This window comes from Dipodomys merriami, unplaced genomic scaffold (genome assembly GCF_024711535.1).
Source record: "Dipodomys merriami isolate MVZ:Mamm:240054 unplaced genomic scaffold, mDipMer1.0.p SCAF_332, whole genome shotgun sequence".
In the NCBI taxonomy this organism is placed as follows: Eukaryota; Metazoa; Chordata; class Mammalia; order Rodentia; family Heteromyidae; genus Dipodomys; species Dipodomys merriami.
The window spans coordinates 1107427-1133743 of NW_027204849.1; the positions used below are offsets into that span (position 1 = coordinate 1107427).

At 51.9% G+C, this 26317-nt stretch overlaps 3 protein-coding genes across 8 annotated transcripts in view; 2 read left to right on the forward strand and 1 right to left on the reverse strand.

Annotated features, from left to right (window-relative positions):
* LOC138803084 (AP-4 complex subunit beta-1) overlaps positions 1-22615 on the reverse strand; it is a 30236-nt gene extending 7621 nt beyond the window's left edge. The window contains exons 1-7 of one of the 4 annotated variants that reach the window (XM_069986922.1): positions 22534-22615; positions 19410-19553; positions 7087-7311; positions 5636-5766; positions 3338-3485; positions 2027-2523; positions 536-619 (exon numbers count right to left, since the gene is read on the reverse strand). In XM_069986922.1, coding sequence (XP_069843023.1) covers positions 536-619; positions 2027-2523; positions 3338-3485; positions 5636-5766; positions 7087-7307 — 1081 coding nt within the window. In that variant the 5' untranslated portion in view covers positions 7308-7311; positions 19410-19553; positions 22534-22615. Of the gene's footprint in view, positions 1-535; positions 620-2026; positions 2524-3337; positions 3486-5635; positions 5767-7086; positions 7312-9069; positions 10399-10855; positions 11033-11642; positions 11665-19409; positions 19554-22533 lie in introns of those variants that run through there. The other 3 variants (XM_069986924.1, XM_069986921.1, XM_069986923.1) reach the window with 3 other exon arrangements.
* LOC138803085 (5' exonuclease Apollo-like) lies at positions 11244-17656 on the forward strand. Of its 3 annotated transcripts, none has more exons than XM_069986925.1 (4): positions 11244-11738; positions 12833-12998; positions 13240-13422; positions 14117-17656. In XM_069986925.1, exons 1-4 carry the CDS (start codon positions 11550-11552, stop codon positions 15190-15192), a joined length of 1614 nt encoding a protein of 537 aa, XP_069843026.1. In that variant the 5' UTR covers positions 11244-11549; the 3' UTR covers positions 15193-17656. The 3 variants fall into 3 exon arrangements, with proteins under 3 accessions (XP_069843026.1, XP_069843028.1, XP_069843027.1); XM_069986927.1 differs by having other exon boundaries at positions 11247-11361; XM_069986926.1 differs by having other exon boundaries at positions 11660-11738; positions 12785-12998.
* Positions 22616-23649: 1034 nt separating the features above from the next.
* LOC138803087 (homeodomain-interacting protein kinase 1) overlaps positions 23650-26317 on the forward strand; it is a 56762-nt gene continuing 54094 nt past the window's right edge. The window contains exon 1 of the mRNA XM_069986928.1: positions 23650-23837. The gene's annotated coding sequence lies outside the window, so the exon portion shown is untranslated. The remainder of the gene's footprint in view (positions 23838-26317) is intronic.

Genomic DNA, 26317 nt, shown 5'->3' on the forward strand with positions numbered 1-26317 from the left:
TGTCCAGGCCCTGAGTTCAAGCTCCAGGATGAGAGGGGGGGCAAGAGGGGGAGAGAGCGAGGGAGAGAGATAAAGAGAGAGAGAGAGAGAGAGAAAGATTAGGTCTTGTTTCCTACCCAGGAACACACAGAAATCCACCATCCTTTTTTTTTTTTTTTTGCCTGCTGCTACAGCTAAGATGACAGACACACATATAGCACTATACTCAGCTATCAAATTTCTTGCCTGGACTGGCCTTGAACCAGGATCCTCTGATCTCAGCCTCCCAAGTAGCTAGGATTCTGGGCATGAGCTACTGGTACCAGGCTGCCCCAGTTCTTTTTGCTTTTAGTTTGTTTTTCAAGTAGGGTCTTGTGTTAACTCTGCCCAGCTAGCCTTAGGCGACTATAATCTTCTCACCTCTACCTCTTGAACAGTGGAGATTACAGGTGTGAAATATCATCACCAGTCCCCCAAAAAGATTTCTGGAGCAACTACTATAAAGCAGACACTTTGCATTAAAAAAAAAAAAAAGTCCTAGAAAGGTGGCCATTACCCGTGGTAACATGCTCTTGGCGAAGCCCCAGCAACTCTGTTAGAATCTGCACACACTGATCTGTGTAAGTCCTGGCAATGCCACCTACAGAGGAAGGAAAGGGAGAGACTGGTAAGTCAAGCTCGGCCCTGTGGCTCATGCCTGTAATGACCTTTTACCAATTCAACAATCCCATAGTTCCTCATCTTTAAAACACTCATTTTCAGCTGGGTGCCAGTGCCTCACACCTGTAATCTTTTCTTTATTTTTGTTTCTGGTGCTGGTTCTTGGGATTTGAATGCAGGGCCTATGCGCTGTCTCTGAGCTTTTTGCTCAACAATAGCACCCTACCACCTGGGCCACTTCTATCCTTTTCGGTGCTTAATTGGAGATAAGTCTCAGGATTTTCCTGCCTGGGCTGGTTTGAACTAGGATCCTCACATCTCAGACTCCTGAGTAGCTAGGTTATAGGCACGAGCCACAGGCATCTGGCTTTCTACCTGTAATCTTAGGGACTCGGGAGGCTGAGATCTGAGGATCCTGGTTCAAAGCCAGCCTGAGCTGTCTTTGAATCCAAGATACTTATATCGACAATTAACCACAGCCTGAGCTGAGCTTTGAATCCAAGATACTTATATGGACAATTAACCACAAAAAGCAGAAGAGGAACTGTGGCTCAGTAAAGTGGTAGAGTGCCAGCTTTCAGCAAACAACACTAAGGGAGGGCGTGAGGCTCCAAGTTCAAGCAAGACCCAGTACTAGCGCACAAAGGAAAAAGAGAAATACCCACTTTTCCTTACTGCCTCATAAGACTACAATAAGGGCTTGGAACATGGCTCAGTGGTGGAGTGCTTGCCTTGCATGCAGAGGCCCTGGGTTCGATTCCTCAGCACCACATAAGCAGAAAAAGCCAGAAGTGGCACTGTGGCTCAAGTGATAGAGCGCTAGCCTTGAGCTGAAGAGCTGAGGGGACAACGCCCAGGCCCAGAGTTCAGGCCCCATGACTGACCAAAAAAAAAAAAAAGACTACAATAAGATGATGTATGGAAAAGTATATGGATAGAAGACAACAGGTAATACACATTTCAAGTATGATAGTCTGAGTTACCTGTATTCTCTATCACAACAGAGACACCAGTCCTTTTTTTTGGGGGGGTCCGTTCATGGGGCCTGAACTCTGGGCCTGGGCACTGTCCCTCAGCTCTTCAGCTCAAGGCTAGCGCTCTACCACTTGAGCCACAGCGCCACTTCCGACTTTTTTCTTTTTGCTTATGTGGTGCTGAGGAATCGAACCCAGGGCCTCAGGCATGCAAGGCAAGCGCTCTACCACTGAGCCACCTTCCCAGCCCGAGACACGAGTCTTGATTGAAAAAAAAAACTCCCTTTCTCCTTGCTTGTAACCTACACTTTTTCCCCTGAAGCAACTCATTCTCTTCTGTGTTCTGCGGTTCCTCCAACTACAGTGCTGTAGCTAGCTGGCTCCAGCTCTAAGGAGAAGCTGCAGACGCACACCTATTGCAAAGATGGCAGCCTGAGCAAAGTCAGCAGACACGTCGGTGCAGTACCCTCGAAGCTCTTCCAGCACCTGCTGCACGTTCTCATCATTCACCAGCTCGCACAGCACCTCCACCTTCTGGAGCTTGATATAATGGGGCTCCGAGTAGGAGCAAAAGAACTTCTTGTAGTGGCTGCTGAAGTGACTTGGCAAACTGCGTAAGATCTGACGCACGTGACAGAGAGCAGCAAAGCAGAGTTCCCGGCTCTCTGAAGAACAGGCAGCAAGCAAAGGCCCCTTGACTCGCACCAGCACATCACTTTGTACATGGGGGAACTTTTTTGCTAAGATCAGAAAGAGTTTGGTGGCTCCCATCACCACCCCGGGACTGCTACTTTTGAGAAAGCTGTCCAACAGATTGAGAATGTCGAAGAGTTCCTCCTCACTGCGAGGCTGGTAGCGAAGCAGGAAGTTCAACACCTCAGCCTGGCCCCACTGGTCTAGTTTTGACATTCTGTCCAAAAAAGAAAAGAAAAGCGCTATTTTAACAACAAAATTAGAAATATCTGCATACTACTGTCCTGTACCAGGCAGCTATTATAACAAGTACAGAATTCCTAACAGGGATTCCATAATTATTCCATAATTATTCTTTTTTACTATGAGTTCCCACAAAGTAAGTTTTTAAGTCCAAGTCAGGTTGATGAAACAAAGGCACACTTGTCTAATACTGAAGTCATGTTCAGCATACACTAGATTCTACATTTTTCTTTTTCTCCATACTAAGGATTGAACCCAGGACCTTTACCACTGATGAACATCACCAGTCCCAGATTCTCTACTTTTTTTTTTTTTGGTCATTGGGCCTGGATGCTGTCCCTGCACTTTTCAGCTCAAGGCAAGCACTCTACCTCTTGAGCCACAGCGCCACTTCTGGTTTTCTAGCGGGGAGGAGGAGGGAAGGCTATTGGAGATCAGAGTCTCACGGACATTTCTGCCCGGGCTAGCTTTGAACCGCAATCCTCAGTTCTCAGCCTCCTGAGTAGCTAGGATTACAGGTGTGAACCACCAGCATCCACCTCAGATTCTCTACATTTTAAGACAACATAAATTGCTTAGTTTGGAGGACACAAAGCTGTAGAGGAGGGAAGAACATGTCCCTTGTGCTGCTTCTGCTATCTCTACAAGAAAAATTAAGTCAAACAAAAGAAATTCTCTTAGTGAAGTGTAAGGAAGTTAAAACTTAGGGTTAACTTTTTTTTTCAACCTTTCAGCAGGTCCCAACAGAATGCAGTCACCACAACAAAATGAGGACGGGACATCCAAACCTATTTAGGAGATGGTGAGCAATGGGCTTGTTAATGACAACACCGCCTTCCTGTTTTAGGATTTCTTCTAGAGACCTCAGGCAGTTCACAACTACAATAGGGTCCTGGTCACGCAGCAAACTGTATAACTCATTTACCAGGGCACCATCTATAAAAAAGAAAAAACACAAACAGATGAAAAAAACCTTCAGAGTCACAGGTATAGAGCCATCGTAATAACACTAGGCAGATAAAGTTCTTTGCTAAAGAAATGACATATTGGAACCAGGTGCCAGTGGCTCACACCTGTAATCCTAGCTACTCAGGAGGCTGAGATCTGAGGATCACAGTTCAAAGCCAGCCCGGGCAGGAAAGTCTGTGAGACTCTTATCTCCAATAAACCACTAGAAAACCGGAAGTGGTGCTGTGGCTTAAGTAGTAGAGCTCTCGCCTTGAGCTGAAGAACACAGGGACAGCGCCCAAGCCCAGAGTTCAAGCCACACGACCAACCAAAAAAAAAAAGAACTCAGGGGCAGTGCCTAGGCCCTGAGAGCAAGTCCCAGGACTGGCAAAAAAAAAAAAAAAAAAAAGAAAGGAAGGAAGAAAAAAGACAACTCAGGAGCCAGTAGCTTATTCCTGTATCCTAGTTACTCAAGAGCCTAAGATCTAAGGATTAACATTTGAAGCAAAGCCCAGGCAGTCAAATCTGAGACCACATCTCTAACCAGCAAAAAGCCAAAACTGTGGCTCAAGTAGTAGAGCAATAGCCACAAGCAATAAAGCCACATGAGAGCTTGAGGAGCTGAGTTCAAGCCCTAGTATGGGCAACAAAGAAATATAAAAGTAAATATCTATCTATATAGAATACATATGGCAGATGTAAAATGGTTTTGTATATGTATGTTATCTATATAATATGTATATATCATATATGTAACATATATATATATATATATATATCACTAAAGAATGAGAAGAGGCATTGAAAACATGTTCTAAAAGTTAAAAAAAAAGTTTAGACAGGGGCTGGGAAGGTGGTTCAGTGGTAGAGTGCTTGCCTCATATGCATGAGGCCCTGGGTTCAATTCCTCAGCACCATATAAACAGAAAAAAGTTGGAAGTGGTGCTGTGGCTCAAGTGGTAGAGCACTCACCTTGAGCTGAAGAGCTGAGGGACAGCGCCCAGACCCAGAGTTCAAGCCCCACAACCAACAAAAAGAAAAAAGAAAAAGAAAAAATTTTGCTGGGCACTGGTAGCTCACACCTGTAATCCTAGCTACTCAGGAGGCTGAGATATGAGAATTGTGGTTCAAAGCTAGCCTGAGCAGGAAAGTTGGAGAAACTCTTATCTCCAATTAACCACCAGAAAACCGGAAGTGGTGGTGTGGTTCAAGTGGTAGAGCGCTTGCCTTGAACTGAAGAGCTGAGGGACAGCACCCAGGCCCAGAGTTCCAGCCCCACAACCAAAAAATGTTTTTAAAGAAGAGTTTTGTTTTTTGTTTTTAAAAAAAGAGCTGGAAGCTGGTGGCTCATTCCTGTAATCCTAGCTACTCAGGAGGCTGAGATTTGAGAATCGCAGTTCAAAGCCAGCCTGGAAAGCAAAATCTGTGACTCTTATCTCCAATTAACCACTAGAAAACAGGAATTGGGAGCCATGGTTCAAAGTAGTAAAGTGCTAGCTTTGAGCAAAAGAGCTCAGGGACAAAACCCATGCCTTGAGCTCAGGCCCCATAACCACCAAAAAAAAAAGAGGTTAAAAAAAGTACAAGTCTGGGCTGGGAAGGTGGCTCAGTGGCTCAGTGGTAGAGCACTTGCCTTGAATGCATGAGGCTCTGGGTTCGATTCCTCAGCACCACATAAGCAAAAAAGAAAAAAGCCGGAAGTGGTGCTGTGGTTCAAGTGGTAGAGCGCCAGCCTTGAGCTGAAGAGCTGAGGGACAGCGCCCAGGCCCAGAGTTCAGGCCCCATGACCAGACTTCCCCCCTACCCCCCAAAAAAAGTACAAGTTAAGGAAGTGACACTATAGCTTAAGTGGTACAAAGAGTGCTTGCCTTGAGCTGAAGAGCTGAGGTTCAGCACCCAGGCCCAGAGTTCAAGTCCCACGACCAAAAACAAACCAAACGAACAAAAAAAAGAAGCACGTGTCAGAAAACTTGACATATCTACACTGTTCTAAGTAGCTTACTGCAATAGTTCTCATCTTGCTCCCGTTCCCCCTTCCCCCACAAAAACCTCTAGTAGGAAGCCCTGCACCCTGCTAAGACCCAGCAGTAGAGCCTCTTAGACATAGTGAAAGCGCCAGTGAACGACACTGAACTTACCGACTTCAGAGTCTCCATGTAGATTGTGCATCTTGGCACAACCAAGGACTGCCACCCTACGGACATAGGAAGCCTTATCCCTCAGACCATTGAGAATAGGCTGCTGGGTATATTCCTGCACTCCGGGCACCCTAGACAATAAATGCATCCTGAAGTCAGCCTTCATACCTCTTCATTTAATGGAGGGCTTTGCTTAGATATAATTTAGATGTCTCACTGTACATCCATCAAATCACAAACAATCAGAGAAAGCCTCTACCAAACTTAACAAGTCTAACATGGCTTTCATTTGGATTAAGGCTGTATAGACAGAATAAATTGTTCACTAATAATTACTTAAACATCTTTACTAAAACTGAGGATATTTACCAAGAACGAGAATTGAAAATTTCCTTTAATAAAATCAATAATACAGCTAGGCACGGGTGGCTCACATCTATAATCCCAGCTACTCAGGAGACTGAAATCTGAGGATTGCAGTTCAAGCCTCCTTAGGAGACTGAAATCTGAGGATTGCAGTTCAAGCCTGCCTGCGCAGGAAAGTCCATGAGACTCTTATCTCCAATTAACCACCAGAACACCAGGATTGGAGCTGTGGCTCAAAGTGGTAGAGTACTTGCCTTAAGCGAAGAGCTCAGAGACAGTGCTCAGGCTCTGGGTTCAAGCCCTACAACCAACAAAACAAAAAAATACTTCAGAAAGTCAAAGTAATAGCTAAAAGTCAGATTTGGGGTATCACAGTGTTTTTTTGTTTTTTTTTTTAGTCAGTCATGGGACTTGAACTCAGGGCCTGGGCACTATCCCTCAGCTCTTCAGCTCAAGGTAAGCACTCCACCACTTGAGCCACAGTGCCACTTCCAGCTTTTTCTGCTTATGTGGTACTGAGGAATCGAACCCAGGGCCTCATGCATGCAAGACAAGCACTTTACCACTGAGCCACCTTCCCATCCACAGTGTTTTTTTTTTGTTGTTGTTGTTGTTGTCATTGTTGTTTTTCTCCGGTCATGGGGCTTGAACTCTGGGCCTGGGCGCTGTCCCTGAGCCCTTCAGCCAAAGAGCTCTACCACTTGAGCCACAGTGCCACTTCCTATTTTCTCATTGTTTATTGGAGATAAGAGTCTCATGGACTTTTCTTCCCTGGGGCTGGCTTTGGACTGTGATCCTCAGAACTCAGCCTCCTGAATATCTAGAATTACAGGCGTGAACCACTGGTATCTGGCCCACAGTGTCTTCTTTAGTACGGAGAAGCTCAAATAAGTTGTCCTCATAAAAAATATACCCCATGGCAGACCACAGGAAGGCTAGAAGGGTAGTGGGGGAGTATGATAAACTACAGTCTACACCCGGTTGATAATGTTTTAACAAAATCCTGCGTGTTGTGAAGTTAGTACGTTCTATTAAAGAAAGCGAACATCAAGGTGAAAACATCAGCCTCTTCGGACCAGACTCACCTGAGACTACACAGGCCCCGCAGGGCCAGGCCTCGCACCATGGGGTTGGCGTCCGAGCAGTCTTTGCACAGGGTGTTGATGGCCAGGAGAGCCAGGTCCGGCTTCAGGGGTGCGTATGTGCACATGTACAGATAAACCAGCTTCTTTTGAACCACATCTGCAGTGGCACCTGCCTTCACCATCTCCAAGAAAACACCAGACATGTCCAGGCCCTGAGTCATGTGTCTGGAACCAACATACACAGTAGCAATCAGTAAAATACAAAAGCCCCAACCAGAAGGATTTTCATTCATTCACACAAGTTGCAACCACGTAGAAAGGATGCAAGCATGTCTACTTTGTCTCATTATGTCACAATACTGTTTTTTGGGGGGGAGACAGGGGTGGGCCTTGAACTCAGGGCCTGAGTGCTGTTCCTGAGCTATTCTGCTCAAGGCTAACACTCATCACTTCCACTTCTGGTTTTTGAGTGGCTAGAGACAAGTCTCTCATGGGGACTTTTCTGTCTGGGCTGGCTTTGAACAGTGATCCCCAGATCTCAGCCTCCTGAGTAGCTAGGATTACAGTCGTGAGCCACCAGCACCCAGCTGTCATACAATATGTTACACCAAGGGCCTGCAATAAATATTGTTCTATGTGTTCAAAACTTGTTGAATCCCTAGTACCTTCTAATGAAATTGAGCTTTTTCATTCCAGGAATAAGCTGAGACTTTTTTTTTTTTTTGTCAGTCATGGGGCTTGAACTCTGGGCCTGGGTGCTGTCCCTCAGCTCTTCAGCTCAAGGTGAGCACTCTACCACTTGAGCCACAGTGCCACTTCCAGTTTTCTAGTGGTTAACTAGAAATGAGTCCCACAGACTTTCTGCCTGGGCTGGCTTTGAATCATGATCCTCAGATCTCAGCCTCCGAATAGCTAGGATTATAGACGTAAGTCACCAGTGCCTGGCTGACATAAACTTAAAAAAAAAAAATTTGTTATTGTAAAGGTGATATACAGAGGGGCTACACTTACATAAGTCAGATAAAGAGTACATTTCTTTTTTAACACTGACACCTCTTCTCTTACTCTCTCCTAGTCTTTCCCACTTGTCCCCACCCACAAGTTGTATAGTTCATTTTCCACATAGGATATAGCATCACTGCTGAATTTGTTCACTCTTTGTCCTACCATTTCTTTTTTTTTTTTTTTTTCAGTTGTGGGTCTTGAACTCTGGGTCTGGACACTGTCACTTAGTTCTTCAGCTCAAGGTTAGCGTTCTACCACTTGAGCCACAGTGCCACTTCCAGTTTTCTGGTGGTTTATTGGACTTTCCTGCCTAGGCTGGCTTTGAAGCTCATCCTCAGATCTCAACCTCCTGAGGAACTGGGATGACAGGCATAAGCCACTGACACTGGGCTTGTCCAACCATTTTTGTGCCTCCCCTAACCTTTCCAAAGACAAACAAACAAGATAAAGGGAAAGGAAAACAGAAGCAGCAACTAAGAAAAAGAAACCTCGTTTCCATTTTTTGGAGTTCATTTTGATAAATATTATTTATATGGTATAGGGTTCTATAGCACCTATGTGATCCTCTCCTAAGAACATCCTCCTTTGGTCTCACTGTGTAGATGTCTAGAAACTTGTATAATTCAACTTTCCCCTGGGCGCTGGTGGCTCACGCCTGTGCTCCTAGCTACTCAGGAGGCTGAGATCTGAGGATCAGGGTTCAAAGCCAGCCTGGGCAGGAAAGTCCAAGAGACTCTTATCTCCAATAAACAACTAGAAAACCGAAGTGTTGTTGTGGCTCAAGCGGTAGAGCACTCGCCTTGAGCTGAAGAGTGCAGGGACAGCACCCAGGCCCAGAGTTCAAGCCCCACAACAAGAAAAAAATAAATCATTTCCCAGTATTTTTTTCTTTTACCATCTAGTGTGTTACTTATAGGCACATTCTAGTTACTACAAATGAGGAAAACCAGGCAACCTGTTTCTTTGGGTCTGGCTTACTTTTCTTAATACTTTTTCCAAGACTTCTGTTTTTGTTTTTGTTTTTTTGGTTGGTCATGAGGCTTGGGCACTGTCCCTATGCTCTTCAGCTCAAGGCAAGCGCTCTACCGCTTGAGCCACAGCCCCACTTCCAGTTTTCTAGTAGTTTATTGGAGATAAGAGTCTCACAGACTTTCCTGCCCGGGCTGGCTTTGAACCATGATCCTCAGATCTCAGCTTCCTGAGTAGCTAGGATTACAGGCATGAGGCACCCAGCTCCAAGTCTTTCCATTTCCTCACAAATGGCATAATATCATTCTTTCTGATGGATGCATAGAATCCCACTGTGTAGATATACCACAATTTCTTGATCCACTCGTCCACTGAGGGGCACCTGGGTTGATTCCATGTTGGCTATGGTAAACGATGCTGCAATGAACATGGTTGTGTTGGTAGCTTTAGTATGGCCTTGTTTGTGGTCATTTGGGTGAATGCCCAGGAGTGGGATTGCTGGGTCATAGGAGAGCTCTGTGTTTAGTCTTTTGAGAAACCTCCATACTGCTTTCCATAGTAGTTTAACAAGTTTACATTCTCACCAACAGTGTATAGACTTTTCTTTTGGCCACATCACTGCCATTATTTGTTATTGTTAGTTTTCCCAATATTGGCCATTCTAACTGGGGCGAGGTGGAATCTCAATGTTGTCTTGATTTGCATTTCTTTTATGGACAGAGATGTTGAACATTTCTTCATGTGTCTACTGGCCATTTTGTTTTACTACTACTTCTGAGAAGTCTCTAAGTCTTTAGCCTGTTTATTACTTGTATGTTGTTTTGAGATTTACTTGAGGAGGGAGAGGCTTGCTCTTTTGAGCTCTAAGTATATATTAGATATGAGGCCCTTGTCTGATGCATAACTGGTTAAAAAAAAATCTCCCATTCTGTGGGTTTTCTATTTATTTTGTTAGCTACGCCCTTATCAATGAGACATAATCTTAAGACCCATAGGACGTCTAGACTAGTAAAGCAGAAGACTACCACTAACTACAATACAGTAGATAAGGACTTAAACAGAATATACAGAATACAGGCAGGGGGAGTCCTGAGGCCTGACATTATCAGAAAAAGTCAGAAATGTTTCTTTGCTGCAGCAGGAATACTGTAGCCTAAAGGTTATGAAGCTCATCAGGCAGATAAGGTAATGATATGATTAATGTCCCTCTGCGCATCACCTCTATGCAACAGACAGGAAGGGTACAGCCCATCCCTGCTGGGCGGTGGAGGCTGGGACCTGGGACCTGATCCCAAGGCCAGCACGGTGACAAATCTTTGAGACTCATCGCAAACCACTAACAACGCTGGAGTAGAGGTGTGATTCAGGGAGTAGAACGCCAGCCTTGAGGCGCTGAGGCCGAGAGCACAGGGCTCCGAGTCCAGGAGCCCGGGCTCGGTCGGACCAGGAGAGCGAGCGGCCTCTACCCCACTGCTCTTGCTCGGTGAGTACCCGGGGGCGGGCGGCCCGGGCCCCTGGCCGGGCTCGGTCTCCCCCGGCCTCCCCTCCTCCCGCCCCTCCCTAGCGCGGCCTCCGTCGTCATCCCGGGCGCGCCTCCACCCCCGCGGGCTGGCGGCTCGGCTCTCCTCAGGAGCTCCCTCGGCCCCCAGCCGCGCGCGGCGGTCGCGGGGTCACGTGCAGTCCCGCGCGGCACTGGTCGGTAGGCGCTCCGGTCCCGCCGGCTCGGCGTGGCGGCCGTCTTCCCGGCCCTGGGTCTTGAGCGCGGGGCCCCGGCCCAGCCGGCGCGCGGCGGTACCTGATCACGCGCTGGATGACGTTCCGGTAGCGCAGCCGATCGGCCTGCACATTCGGGTTGCTCAGCGCCTTCCCCAGCTCCTTCACCACGTCGGCCGAGCCCAGGTAGGGCATCTTCGCCCGGCCGCCGCGTTATCCGCTCCGGACCCTCAGCCCCGCAGCGCCGGCGACTCGCGTCCCACCCCGCCCCACACGCCGCTCCGTTCCGTCCTAAGATCGCCCCGCCCACACGCTGCTCCGTTCCGTACGCAGCTCGCTCCGCCCACACGCCGCTCCGTTCCGTCCTAAGATCGCCCCGCCCACAGCTCGCCCCGCCCACACGCCGCTCCGTTCGGTCCGCAGCTCGCCCCGCCTACACGCCGCTTGACGCACAACCCGACCCACCCGCTCGGCCGCAGGCCTCGCCTTCCCGCTCCCCCACTGCCGCGGTCCCGGGTCCAGGGTCCGGGGTCGGCCCGATCTGGCTTTCGGCGTGCAGTCCGGCCCGTGGGGAGCCGCCACTCACCTGTGAGCGCCGAGCCTAGCCCAGACCCCGACCTAGGGCGCCCTTCCCCCGGCCTCTCCCCTCCCGGCGCTCGGGGATCGGCTGCTCGGCCTGACTCCGCCCGACGGGGCCCGCTCCGCGGGGCCTTCCGCCCGGGGTCGTCGGCTCCGGCTGTCCCCCGCCCCCCCGGCCCGCACCCTCCGCCACCGCCATGAGCGGGGTGGCGATCCCCCACACGCCCATCGCCGTGGACCTGTGGAGCCTGCGCCGCGCCGGGTGCGCGCGGCTCTTCTTCTTGTCGCACCTGCACGCGGACCACGCGGCGGGGCTGGGCAGCAGCTGGGCGCGGCCTCTCTACTGCTCCCCGCTCACCGCGCGCCTCCTGCGCCGCCGCCTGCGGGTACGCGGGCCGGGCACCCCCGGGGTACGGGTCCGGCGGGGTCACCCCGAGGGTACGGCGGGGTCACCCCGAGGGTACGGGGTCCGGCGGGCTCGCCCCTCGGGCCTCCGGCCTGTGTCCGAATGGGGCCCTGAGTTTCCCGCGGCCGGGCCGGAGCGCCGCTCGGCTGCGGACTCCTGGCCGTCCAACGGAACCCGCGTCCCTAGAGAGCCTGAGCCGGTGCGCCGGTAGCCGGTGGGGTGTGCCCGACACATCTGACGCGCGAGCACACCCGCCCCCCAGGCAGGCACAGCTAGCACAGCAGAGGCCGGCTGGGGGCTTTCGCTGGTCCTCTGCTCTGGAGGCTCGGAGGCCCGAGGACCTGCCAGCCCGGCTGGAAGTCCGGGCCTCTCATCTCCACTGAACCACTCAGAAAGCCGGAAGTGGCGCTGTGGCTCGAGTAGTAGAGCTCCAGCCTTGAGCCCAAGAGGCTCAGGGACAGCGCCCAGGCCCTGAATTCAAGCCCTAGGACTGTCAAACAAAAATAAAAACAAGAGTGGGCACCCTAGCGGCTCAGAGCGCCCAACCTCTTCTGCGAGCCATCAAAAAAGAACAGAACGCAGAATGCGTGTGACACGCTGTGAGCACGCAGACCCCCAGCCCTCACCCGCTCCACTCAGCAGGCAAGGCCAGCTCTTCATGTGACACCCTGTGAACATGCAGACCCCAGCCCTCACCCGCTCCACTCAGTAGGCAAGGCCAGCTCTTCATGTGGCACTCTGTGAGCACGCAGACCCCCAGCCCTCACCCGCTCCACTCAGCAGGCAAGGCCAGCTCTTCATGTGACACCCTGTAAACACGCAGACCCCAGCCCTCACCCGCTCCACTCAGCAGGCAAGGCCAGCTCTTGAGTCTGGCTGAGCTCTGGTCTGACAGCTTCCCTCACATTCAGTCTAGAGCTGTCTAAGGCGAGAGGGAGCAGGCAGAAGTGCAGGCTGCTTTGGAGTTCCACCCTAAAGCATCCACTAACACTCCCGGGTGGATGAGGCCTTCATCTGTCCTCCTAGATGCAGAGGGGAGACCGTGGCTCCTGAGATGACCCGCTGTTTCCTCAGGTGTCTGAGCAGTGGATCCGAGCTCTGGAAGTCGGGGAGAGCCATGTATTGCCTCTAGATGATGTGGGACAGGAGACCATGACTGTAACACTCCTGGACGCCAATCACTGCCCCGGCTCGGTCATGTTTCTCTTTGAAGGATACTTTGGAACCATCCTCTACACAGGTGGGCCTCTCCGAGTCTCCCTTCCAGCACTTTGCTCATGGAAGCCCAGTGGCCTCCTGACTCGATTACATAAAAGTACATTGACCGTCAAGACCTGGCAGGGAATGTGAGGATGGAAACTCTCCCACAGAGAAGCTGTGCTGCCCCATGTTTTCCCAGAGACCCTCTAAGCAGATGCCCAGCTGTTGGTAGATGTTAATAGATGTTTTCCTTTTATCTTTACCCTCTACCCCTCACCCAGGTGATTTTCGGTATACACCATCCATGTTGAAGGAGCCAGCTCTGGCTTCAGGGAAGCAGATCCATACACTATACCTGGACAACACCTACTGCAACCCAGCCCTGATTCTTCCTTCCCGACAAGAAGCTACGCGCCAGATCATCCAACTCATTGAAAAGCACCCACACCACAACATAAAGATCGGTGAGTTGTTCTCTTTTCCTCTTATAGTGAATCTAGCTTCTTTGAAGGTTCTCATAACTTTCAAGCTTGTGTGCCTCTTTTTTCCCCTTTTTTTGTGGGGGGAGTGCTGAGATCCTTAGATCTCCTGAGTAGCTAGGATCACAGGCATGAGCGGCGGTTTTGTTGTGTTTTTGAAGTACTAGGTTTCAGTTCTTGTTGCTTTGTTTTCTTTTTGGGAATATTAAAGATTGAACATTGGCGCCATCCTGGTGAAAAAGGTCACCTGCATTTCTTTTTTTTTTTTTTTTTTTTTTTTTGCCAGCCCTGGAGCTTGAACTCAAGGCACTGTCCATGAGCTTTTGTGCTCAAGGCTGGCACTCTACCACTTGAGCCACAGCTCCACTTCTGGCTTTTTTAGTAGTTAATTGGAGATGAGTCCCATGGACCTTGCTGTCTGGGCTGGCTTCAAACCAGGATCCTCAGATTTTAGCCGCCTCTTCCAGCTTTTTAATGGTTCATTGGAGATAAGAGTCTTGATGCAATTTTTCACCCAGGCTGGCTTTCAGCCATGATCCTCAGATCTCAGGTGTGAGCCTCCAGTGCCCGATGCTTCATGAGTTTAATATATTTGTGTTAAATTGCTGTATGAGGATTCTTCGGTTGCTTTATTCTCTTCTTTCTCTTGCTTTTTCCTTATTCCTGCAACACTGTCCAGGACTCTATAGCCTGGGGAAGGAGCTGCTGCTGGAGCAGCTGGCCCTGGAGTTTCGCACCTGGGTGGTATTGAGTCCTCAGCGCCTGGAACTGGTACAGCTGCTAGGCCTGGCCGATGTGTTCACCGTGGAGGAGAAGGCTGGCCGCATCCACGCCGTGGACCACAGGGAAATTTGCCACGCTGCCATGCTGCGCTGGAATCAGACCCACCCCACCATCGCGATCATTCCCACAGGCCGGAAAGTCGGCAGGCCCCACCCGGATGTCCACATCATCCCCTACTCTGACCATTCCCCCTTCTCGGAGCTTCGTGCCTTTGTTGCAGCGCTGAAGCCTTGCCAGGTGGTACCCATCGTCGGCCAGCAGCCCTGTGAGGGCTACTTTCAGGACAGCCTGAGCCCCAGGTGCTCTGTGCCCCTGATCCCAGACCCAGTACAGCAGTTCATGAGTTCCTCCTCTAAAACACCCGGCATTTTCTGGCTGCTGGAAAAGAGACTGAAGAGGCCAAGAATCCAAGGGGTTGTGTTTGAATCCCCTGAGAAAAGTGCTAATCAATCACAAACTGACAGAGACTCAAAGAGGACCAAGAAGGAAAACCATTCCCCCCAGGCTGGGCTCCCCAAGAAGCCCTGTTGCCATCCTCACCAGGTCAAGAAGCAGTTGTTCCCAGACTCTGGCAGCCAGGCACAGGAGGAGGCAGGCCCTTGCTGTGAGTCCCAGAAGATGGAGTCTGTGTTGAATGATCCCTTGGGATTTTCGGTGCAGTTAAAGTTCACAGACAAGGAGTTTTTCTCTCTACAGACCCAGGAGGATATTGGTTTAGGGTCCCCCTTGAGACCTAGTAGAGACAACGGTCCTGTAGCCACAGAAAACCAAGATGCCTGGACAGGTGGCTCTCCCCTTGGGAGCGGCAGCAGGCCTACCCCTCCTCCAGCCACTGAGCCCAGGGGCCTGGCACAGAAATACCTGCTCACTCCAGGGTGCTTTTCCCAGGCAGGGTTCTCTTCCCAGAGCTTTGATCAGCAAGTGGAAAAATACCATAGATCTCTGGAGCACAGATGGAGTGGTACACAGTGACCGTGCTGTTTGGGTTAGCATTAAAATTTTGGTTTTTTTGTCAGTCATGGGCCTTGAACTCTGGGCCTGGATGCTGCCCCTCAGTTCTTCAGCTCAAGGCGAGCACTCTACCACTTGAGCCACAGCACCACTTCTGGTTTCCTGGTGGTTTATTGGACTTTCATGCCCAGGCTGGCTTTGAACTGCAATCCTCAGATCTCAGCCCCCTGCGTAGCTAGGATTACAGGCATGAGCTTGGGTTTCTTGTTTCTGGGCCTCATCTTACAGGAACCTATGGAATTACCTCCAGCAGCACTTCCCAAAAAGCTGGTCTGGAGTCTGGTGCCTTTGAAATCCTGACTTTGTAGCTGATTGTTGTTATAAATTCTTTACTGTGTGCCTGCCACATGGAGGTTTCTTAGAAATCCTAAGCAGCTTCATTTGTTTAACCCAGTTTTTACTCCAACCACTAGCCTTTTTATTAGGGTACAGAGAGTAGGTTATTTCTATTTTCATTTCCTGTGTGTGCTATTCTCTGCGTCTCTCCTTTTCCTACAGGAAAGTTCTAGGTGTTTTGTTGTTATAATGGTGTACTAAAGGGTCAGCCAGCGTTCAGCCAGCATTTCACGGTCCTGAATGCCACTGACTTCCTGTACTTCCCTCAGGGAGGGATGGTGGCAAAAAATTCCACCTCTACCTCCTTCCTACCTCCTCCTGTCACCTGAGCCCACATAGAGGCCGGCCAGCCAGGACCAGGGCCAGGACACCGTCCCCAGGCTCTACCTGGAACCCAGCTGAACTTGGGGGGCGGGGGGTGGGGAGGACTATTTGGCTGAAATGAGTTACAAAAGGTAAAATGTGCTGCCAGATTTTGTTCGCATAGCGAGGATTTTTTTGCCCCGCCCCCACTGGTTAGAGTTAGATAGCCCGAGCGAGCAAGCGCACAGCCTGTTTGTATTGGTATCCAGAGAAGATATGGGGCCAGCTGGCTGGAAGGGGTGAGGCTCGCAACTCAGCCCTGGCCTTCCGCTCATTGCCTGACAACATGCCAAACCAACAAGCAGGAGAGCTGGCTCTGAGAGCGCACATGGAACTGGGCGTGTAGACCAAAGCTCCAGCCCTAGCAACAAGATCTCAAGGCTATTCCTTAGCCTCAAGCTTGCTATTTCAGGAGGGAAAAATGAAATTAGAAAGCAAAATAAGAGCCAGGTGCCTGTGGCTCACGCCTGTAATCCTAGTTACTCTGGAGGCTGAGATCTCTGAGGATTGGGGTTTGAAGCCAGCATGGGCAGGAAAGTCAGTCAGACTCCCAATTAACTTGCAGGAAACTAGATGTCACTGTGGCTCAAAGTGGTAGAGCACTAGTCTTGAGTGAAAAAGCTCAGGGACAGCACCCAGGCCCCAAGTTCCAGCCCCACAAGCAACCAAGGGGGGGGGGGAGGGAGCGGGGAGTGGAAGGCTTTGCTCCTGGGCAAGTTGCACCCAGCTCAGCTGTCAGTGACCTTGGCTGTGGGTGTCCAAGGCCTGTGGGGATGTGCAGTAGGCAAGTGTGTGTCGCTGAGGAAACCCCGGCACTGCTCATGTCCGGGACACCTGGTAAAGTGCTCCCGCGAGGACAGCTCAGTCACTGGGCTGTTAAATGTGGCCTGTGATACCTGCTGCTCATGATTACTGTGGAGATAACGCTTATAGAACACTAACTCAGTCTGTCCCACAACAGTTTTTCACATACTGATTCTGTGGCTGGCAGTACTGCTCTGTCGTACAGTGTGTGTTCAGCATGCTGGAGGCCGAGTTGAATTTGGAACATCACATGCACAGTTTGAGTCTGGTTCTAGAAATTATATATAAAATAAAATTTGGAAATCTTGTTAAAATATAGAGTATCAGTTACTCGTGCTTGTAACCCTAGGAGGCGCGCAGCTCATAGCTATTCCAGGCAGGATAGTCCACGAGATCCTCACCTCTAAATAAGCTCTAAAAAGCTCAAGTGGAGCTGTGGCTTAACTGATAAGGTACCAACCATAAATGAAAGAGCTATGAGACTGTCCAGGCTTTGAGTTCAGGCACCAGTTCTGGTGTACACAAGTTGAATTTATTTATTTTTTTAGTCAGTCGTGGAGCTTGAACTCTGGGCCTGGGCACTGTCCCTCAGTTGTTCATCTCAAGGAGAGTGCTCTACCACTTGAGCCACAGCCCCACTTCCGGGTTTCTCTGAGTAGTTTATTGGAGATAAGAGTCTCAAGGACTTCCTGCCTGGGGTGGCTTTGAACCGTGATCCTCGGATCTTAGCTTCCTGAGTAGCTAGGATTGCCAGCATGAGCTACCAGCATTTCGCTCATGTACGTAATTTTGAATCCTGCATTTTAATACCTTCAGTATTTTACTGTGTCATTCAAAAATGTGTTTTAAAAAATCTATTTTTAACTTATTTGTAATTTTTTGTGCAAGAGGGTTTCAATTAAACATGTCACATTATTAAAAAGTCTTTTAATACTTGTGTGATATCCTGTCAGGTGAGTATACTTTAAATCATTTTCATTATTCAACATTTTGTGTACTGTTTTTAAATTATACCCCTGTCAGAGGCTCAAGCCCATAATCCTATTTCCAGTTCTTGATAAAAATTGTATGAAAGGGGGCTGGGAAGGTGGCTCAGTGGTAGAGTGCTTGCCTTGCATGCATGAGGCCCTTGGTTCGATTCCTCAGCTTCACATAAGCAGGAAAAAAAAAGCCGGAAGTGGTGCTATGGCTCAAGTGGTAGCGTGCTAGCCTTGAGCTGAAGAGCTAAGGGACAGCGCCCAGGCCCAGAGTTCAGGCCCCACGACCGGACCAAAAAAAAAATTGTATGAAAATGGCCTCCAGGCTGGGCACTAGTGGCTCACACCAGTAATTCCAGCTACCGTGGAGCCTGAGATCTGACATTGGAGGTCTGAAGCCAGCCCTGGCAAGAAAGTCCAGAAGACTCATCTCCGAATAGCCAGCAAAAGCCTAAAGTGGAGTTGTGGCTCAAGTGGGTAGCATGCTATCCTTGAGCAAAAAAGTTGAGGCCAGTGCCCTGCATTCAAGCCACAGGGCCAGCAGAAATAAAGAAATGCTGGGCTGGGAAGGTGGTTCGCTTGCCTTGCATGCATGAGGCCCTAGGTTCAATTCCTCAGCACCACATAAGCAAAAAGAAAAAAGCCAGAAGTGGCGCTGTGGCTCAAGTGGTAGAGCGCTAGCCTTGAGCTGAAACTTGAGCTGAAAAGCTGAGGGACAGCGCCCAGGCCCAGAGTTCAAGCCCCACGACCGGACCAAAAAAAAAAAAATGCCCTCCAGAAAAGTTAGCTTGGCATCACTGCTGCAGAATAGATAGCATTAAAATACCTTGGAGACTCATTAAGTGCAAATATCTCTAGAATGATAGTGAAGTCATTTTGTATGTTGTCAACAAATATTTACCACTAATAATATTTACAATAAATAGGAAATGTATTACTTCTGATTCTCTTGCTGCCTGGCTCAGGTGGGCCCACAGGTGGTGGGGGAGATAAGGTAGTTCTTTGAACTGCCCCCGCCCTGCCCAGGGGCTTATCTGCTGGCAGCAAGGGGGCCTGTCCTCTGGTACAGGTTCCCTGAAGTGGGTCTCTGTAAACTCAAATGGGGATGGAAACAGGCTTTGAGTAGTTTAGGTGGTGTCACTTTTTGTTTTAATAGAAACTTCTAGTTTACTGAAGTAAAAGTGTATGATAAGCCGGTACTAGAGGCTGACCCCTGTAATCCTAGCTAGGAGGCTGAGATCTGAGGATTTCAGTTCAAAGCCAGCTCAAGTAGGAAAATCCATGAGACTCTTAGTCCCAATTAACTACCAAAAGCCAGTGATGATACTGAGGCTTAAGGTGGTAGAGTGCTAGCCTTGAGCAAGTCAAGCTTTGAGACAGCACCCCAGGCCCAGCACACACACACACACACACACACACACACACACACACACACACACACACACAGCCTGAAAAAAAGAAATCAGAAGTTGCCTTATTTGATTTTTCAAAGCTCTCTTCTAAAAAATGATGTGCCCCAATATATCTTTAAGTAGCCAGTTAAAAATTAGTTTTAGCAATGGAGGGAGTAACAATGCTTAACTGTAACCCTCTGTATAGTATCTTTACAATAAAAAATTTAAAAAAAAAATCAGTTTTAGCTGCTTAAGGGTGACCCCATAGACGCACTGAAATTTTTGCTATTAAACTTGAAGGTACCTGGAAAAATCCGTGTTTTCTGGTCACTGGGTTCCTGGTTCCACTGGAAGAACTTGCACTTTTCCTGGCACTCTTTCTGTCTCAGTGGCTTAGTCTACAAACGACATACATTAGGGCCTATCTCTCACTCCCACCTTTAGTGCCCTGTGTAAGAGAAAGTAGGAGACAGACATGTAAGTTTGCTCAAGTCAACAGCCAGGGAGACAAATTTTTCTGCATTCATGAATCTTTAGGTACTCTAGGATCCATGTGAACTATGTGTAGTGTGTGTGTGTGTGTGTGTGTGTGTGTGTGAGTGTGAGTGCTGGGGCTTGAAATCGGTGCTTGGGTATTGTCCCTGGGCATTTTTTTTTTTTTTTTTTTTTGTCGGTTGTGGGGCCTGAACTCTGGGCCTGGGCGCTGTCCCTCAGCTCTTCAGCTCAAGGCTATCACTCTACCACTTGAGCCACAGCACCACTTCCAGCTTTTTCTGCTTACGTGATGCTGAGGAATTGAACCCAGGGCCTCATGCATGCAAGGCAAGCACTCTACCACTGAGCCATCTTCCCAGCCCCTCCCTGGGCTTTTTTTGCTTACAGCTAGCACTACCACTGGAGCCACAGATGTATTTCTGGGCTTTGGGCTGTTAACTGGAGATAAGTCTGGTGGGGGAAGGGATGTGGCTTAGTGGTAGAGTACTTGCCTAGCATGCACGAAGCCCTGGGCTCAATTCATCAGTACCACATACACAGAAAAAGCTGGAAGTGGCACTGTGGCTCAAGTGGTAGAGTGCTAGCCTGGAGCAAAAGATGCTCAGGATTGTGCCCGGGCCCCGAGTTCAAGCCCCAGGACTGGCAAAAAAAAAAAAAAAAAAAAGTCACGAATTTTTTACTTTCCTGCTTGAGCTGGCTTTGAACCTCAGTCCTTAGACCTGGGCTTTCTGAGTAGTTCCTATCACAGGCTTGAGTCCCACTACCCAGCATCGTTTTTTCTTTTTCTTTTTTTAGCCAATTCTGGGGCTTTTAGCTCAGTGCCTCATCTCTCAGCTGGCTGGCTTGCTCATAGCTGGTGCTCTACCACTTGTACCATGCCTCCAACCCAGCATTGTTAGGTAGTTTACAGGAGCAAGCCATAAGCACTCAGCTTTGCATGCAAGTTTCCTTATTTGTAGGAAATAATAATGCCACTTTCCTAAGATTTCTGAAAGCATGTCATGGGACAAAGCAACCAAAGCCTCTTATATAGCATCAGTGAGTGCTGGTGCTCTGAGCACCTCCTAGGTAATGTCACTGGCTGACTCTGAAGTCTCCTGAGAGGTTGCTGATAACAGTACCCATAGAGAGTCCCGTAGCCAAGTCCAGCTGGAAAGGCTGCTACCAAAAGCACTTAAAGATGCACTGGTCCAGGGGTTGGGAAGGTGGCTCAGTGGTACAGCGCTTGCCTTGCATGCCTGAGGCCCTGGGTTCGATTCCTCAGCACCACATAAGCAAAAAAAGAAAAAAGCCGGAAGTGGCGCTGTGGCTCAAGTGGTAGAGCGCTAGCCTTGAGCTGAAGAGCTGAGAGACAGCACCCAGGCCCAGAGTTCAGGCCCTAAGACCGGACCCAAAAAAAAAAAAAAAAAAGATGCACTGGTCCAGTGGGAGAAAGAGCAGCCTGAGCATGTCAGAACATGGTGGACTAAGGCCTCCTACTCTGACCCGATTCTAGCTTCTTCTGTTATACCTTCTCTGTATTTGACAGTTTCCTGGTGGACTCCCACGTTATCCTAATTCTACATCATCATCTGACTATTTACTTATGTGCACCTTACTTAAACTTGTCAATCTAATTCTTGAATCATTTTCTCAATCTGTCTTGGATTCTTATAGTATTTTCTCCTTTGTAATGTGATTCAAGCTGCTTATATTGCCTGCTCTGTGTTACTCTTCTAGACACTGGTTCAGATGAGAAAGGAGAGTGCACATCACACTCTGGGCCAGCTTTCTCCCAACCTCAGGGGAAGGAGGCAAAGCTGCCATTCCCCTTCCTTCCCTTGCTGCCTCTTAACTCTTATTCCATTGTGTCTGTGAAAATGTCTCCTTTTAAGTGCTGGTCCCCTGGATTGGCTATCCTCTCCTCTTACCGAGACTTGTGTCTTCTTCACAACCCTGTCATTGCTCCAGATGTCTCCAGTGCTCTGGCTGCTTGGATTCCCTGATATCTTCACTGTAAAGGCTCACTTCCCTTCTGCATGGTGACTGGAAATTGTACTGCATGGCCAGTGTTTACTTCCCAGTTCCCCCCAAGTGTGGCTGCCCCTCTTTGACTGACTGTTCGAAGACCAAGCTCAGTACTATGGTTCAGCCGGGTACAGGCGGCTCACACTTGTAAGCCTAGCTACTCAGGAGGCCAGCCCAGAAAAGTTTATGAGATTCCTCAATAATAGAGCACTATCATTGAGCAAAAAAAAAAAAAAAAAAAAAAAAAAAAAAGCTAAGGGACATCACCCAGGCCCCGGGTTCGAGTCCCAGTTCCCACACTAAAAGACAAGCTGCCAGGTGTGAGTGGCTCACACCTGTAAATCTAGTTACCCAGGAGGCTGAGATCTGAGAATCACAGATCAAAGCCAGCCTGGGCCGGAATGTCTGTGAGACTTTTACTGCCAATTAACCACCAAAAAGCCAGATGCTGTGACTCAAGTGGTAGAGTGGTAGTGCAAAAGCCCAGGGACAGTGCCCAGGACCTGAGTTCAAGCCCCAGGACCAGGATATATGTTTGTATCTGTGTGTGTAGACACACACACGTATGTATATTACATGTACGTACATATACATATATACAGTTTGGTTTTCTTCCTGGCTTAAAAACACTGGGAGCCGTACCATTGCATTGAGAACCTGGACGTTTACTTCCCTAAGAGAGACCAGAGTTAGCTAGAGAACAGAGATCAATCCCACAGGGATTGTTTTGTTTGCTTGTTTTACCAGAAACTTCCTTCTTGCGGTTTAGAGCACATAAAGTCTCCACCCTGGCTGGCGCTGGCTTGGAGGGCGCGTGCTCACGGCTGCGTGGTGAGCCCCGGGAACCGGCAGGACCGGGTCACTCGTGCCCGTGCCACGTCTTACCCACACTTGTCAGTCCACTTCAGTTCCTGTCCCTCACTCACCCTGACTGGGATCCTCAGTGTTTCCTCCTTCCTCCTTCTCCCAACCAAACTGTGAGCACTGCACACCGGCCTCTGGCCCACAGGGGACAGGTCTCCCCCCTGACCCCAATGTGTGGAGAGGCCAGGGGCTTCCCCTGCCCTCTGACCCCAATGTGTGGAGGGGTCAGGCCTCCCTCCCCCTGGGGACCCCGTCAGGACGTCCTGCTGGGGTCAGGGAGTCGGGTCCTCAAGGAAGGTTCGAGGCACAGGGCGAGCCGGGCCCCGCGCGGCCCTCGCCTCCCTGGCCGGGGGTGGAAGCATGGCGGGACCCCTTGACCACGTGACCCTGTGACCCCGCAGGGCCGCACCGGCCCCACCTTCCCGCGGGCCGACGCCCGGCACCGTGCGGGCGTGCGGGGTCACACAGGAGGTGATGTCACACTGGCCAGTGGCCTCTTAACTCTGGACCCCGCGGCTGCCCTCAGAAGTCCACCAGCCACCCTGGCGCCTGCCGAGCGACGGGGCGGGGAGCCGGCGCCCCGCACCGGTGCCCCGCCGGCCGCCCGCGGAGGCGCGCCCGCCCCCGTCGCCCGCGCCGCCCCGCGACGCCGCAGCGCTGGGGGCCCGAGCTGCGCTCCGCCGTGGTAGGGGTCCTGGCGCGGGCGTGCGCGCCTCCGCGGGGTGGGCGTGCGCGCGCGCCCGAGAGGAGAAGCGTGCGTGCGCGCCCCCGCGGGGAGGAGAGTGGGGAGGTCGTTTCCGTGGAGAAAGGAGGTCGCGTGCGCGCCTCCGCGAAGGGAGGGAGAACTTGCGTGCGCGCCTCCGCGGGGAGGGGGGGGACGCCTCCTTGGAGGGACCGGGAGTGTGCACGCGCGCCTCCGCGGAGGCGGGTGGGGGCGGGGGGGAGGATGCGCGCGTGCTTCCGCGGAGGGAGGGAAGTGCAGGCGCGCCCCCGAGGGGAAGGCTGGGGGCGGGGCCTCGGCGCTCGCGCTCGGCGCTCGACTGGTAGCGTCTGGCGGTCGCGGGGCCGCGGAGCGAGGCCCGGCTGAGGCCCCGGGCGGCGGCGGGAGGCCGGGCGGGCGCGCGCGGGGCCGAGGCGGCGGCGGCGGCGGCGGTGGCTGGCGGCGGCCGGACGGCGTGGCGGGCGGGAGTCTGGGCGGCTCCCCCCCGCGGCACGGGCGCGGGGACGGCTCCGGGAAGCGGGGCCGGGACCCGGGCCGGCTCGCGCGGGGGCTAGGATGACCCGGCGGCGGGGGCCGGGATCGCGTCGTCTCCTCAGCGTCCTCGCGGCGGCCCCGGCGCGCGGCTGAGACCCAGACACACCGGCGGTGAGTTCCGGGGCGCGGGCGGCGGCGGCGGGCACGGGACGGGGGACGCGGCGCCCGGTCCTCCTCCTCCTCCTCTCGGACCTCCTCCTCCCCCCGGTCCTCCTCTCGGTCCTCCCGGCCCTCCTTCCGTTCCTCTGAGTCCTCCTCTTCCTCTGGGTCCTCCTCCTCCCAGTCGTCCTCCCGATCTTCCTCCTTCCGGTCCTCCTCCCGCTCCTCCTCCTCTCCGTCCTCCCGGTCCTCCTCGTCCTCTCAGCCCTCCTCGTTGTCCTCCTGGCCCTCCTCCCGGTTCTCCTCACCACCACCCCCTCCGTCCTCCTCTCGGTCCTCTTTCTCCCCACCCCCACCCCACCCCCGTCCTCCTCCCGCCCAGGAGCTCCGGGGAAGTTCGGCCGCCCGCACCGCTTCCCAGAGCTTTGTCTTAGAAAACAAAATAAACCGGAAATGAACCGGAAATAAACCCGGGCGGGGGTCCTGAGGTGACCCCTGGAGCAGCGTGGTCCCCGGGCCCTCGGAGGTCATGACACCTCGTTCGTCGGTTCGCACGCTCGTCCTGGGCCGCGCACTCGTGTGTGCGCACGCCCGTCCTCGTCCACGAACTCGTGTGTGTGTGTGTGTGCGCGCATGTGTGCATGCATGTGCATGCCCGTCCTCAGCCGCGCACTCGTGTGTGCGCAAGCCGGTCCTCAGCCTCTGCCTCGCACTCGTGTGTGCGCATGCCCGTCCTCGTCCTCGCACTCGTGTGTGCGCACGCCCGTCCTCGTCCACGAACTCGTGTGTGTGTGTGTGCGCGCATGTGTGCATGCATGTGCATGCCCGTCCTCGGCCGCGCACTCGTGTGTGCGCAAGCCGGTCCTCAGCCTCTGCCTCGCACTCGTGTGTGCGCATGCCCGTCCCCGGCCGCGCACTCGTGTGTGCGCACGCCCGTCCCCGTCCGCGCACTTGTGTGTGCGCACGCCCTCGTGTGTGCGCATGCTCGTCCCCGTCCGCGCACTCGTGTGTGCGCATGCCCATCCTCGGCCGCGCACTTGTGTGTGCTCATGCCCGTTCCCGTCCTCGGCTGCGCACTTGTGTGTGCGCATGCCCGTTCCCGTCCTCGGCTGCGCACTTGTGTGTGCACACGCCCGTTCCCGTCCTCGGCTGCGCACTCGTGTGTGCACACGCCCGTCCCCGTCCGCGCACTTGTGTGCGCACGCCCGTCCTCGGCCACGCACTCGTGTGTGCGCACGCCCGTCCCCGTCCTCGGCCACGCACTCGTGTGTGCACACGCCCGTCCCCGTCCGCGCACTTGTGTGTGCGCACGCCCGTCCTCGGCCACGCACTCGTTTGTGCGCATGCCCGTCCTCGGCCGCGCACTTGTGTGTGCGCATGCCCGTCCCCGTCCTCGGCCGCGCACTCGTGTGTGCGCATGCCCGTCCCCGTCCTCGGCCGCGCACTCGTGTGTGCGCATGCCCGTCCTCGGCCGCGCACTTGTGTGTGCGCATGCCCGTTCCCGTCCTCGGCTGCGCACTTGTGTGTGCGCATGCCCGTTCCCGTCCTCGGCTGTGCACTCGTGTGTGCACACGCCCGTCCCCATCCGCGCACTCGTGTGTGTGCACGCCCGTCCTCGGCTGCGCACTTGTGTGTGCGCATGCCCGTCCTCGGCCGCGCACTCGTGTGTGCGCACGCCCATCCGTCCCTGGGCCCCTGCGTGGCCAGCGGCGTGACACAGAGGGCAGTGGGCCGAACCAGTGGCCCGGGTCCTCATAGAAGCCACAGCGCTGCCCTTGTGTTTGTAACGCTGTCAGTGGTCTGGACGACAGGGAGCTCGAGCCTTCGCTAGCCCTTCCCTCCGCGCGGGGCCTAGAACCTTCTCTAAGCCTTTAAACGTCCTTGCTGTGTGCCGCTGTGGTTGGGTGCCAGGACCTCGGGGTCTCTCTGTTCTCTAATGACAGGGCTAAGGCTGTCGTTGGCTTTAAGAAGACAGTGTTTCTGTTCAGAATGTATTCGGTGCAGGGTTTGGGTTTGAGCTTGGAGGCCGCACAGCCTCTGGGTGGAATGGCGCATGAGAACTCAGTATACCTTGGTCAGCAGTAGGGTTTCGGCTGGTGGTAACTCTTCCTTGGGGTCTGAATACTGAGCCACTCTCAGGTTGGAGGTGCTCTACCACCTAAGCTGTACTTGGAGTCTTTTGGCAGATGGAATAGTCTAGCCACATCTGAACATTCTAGGTTTTTTGTTTTTTTAATTTAATTTAATTTTTGCCTGTCCTGGGGCTTGAACTCAGGGTCTGGGCACTGTCCCTGAGCTTTTGCTCAAGGTTAGTGCTCTACCACTTGAGCCAAAGCGCCACTTCCAGCTTTTTCTTAAGTGGTACTGAGGAATCAAACCCAGGGCTTCATGTATACTTGGCAAACACTTTACCGCTAAACCACCTTCCCAGCCCCTGTTACAGGTTTAAGAACAATGAGGTTTACAACCAAACTAGAACTTTTTCTTAGAAG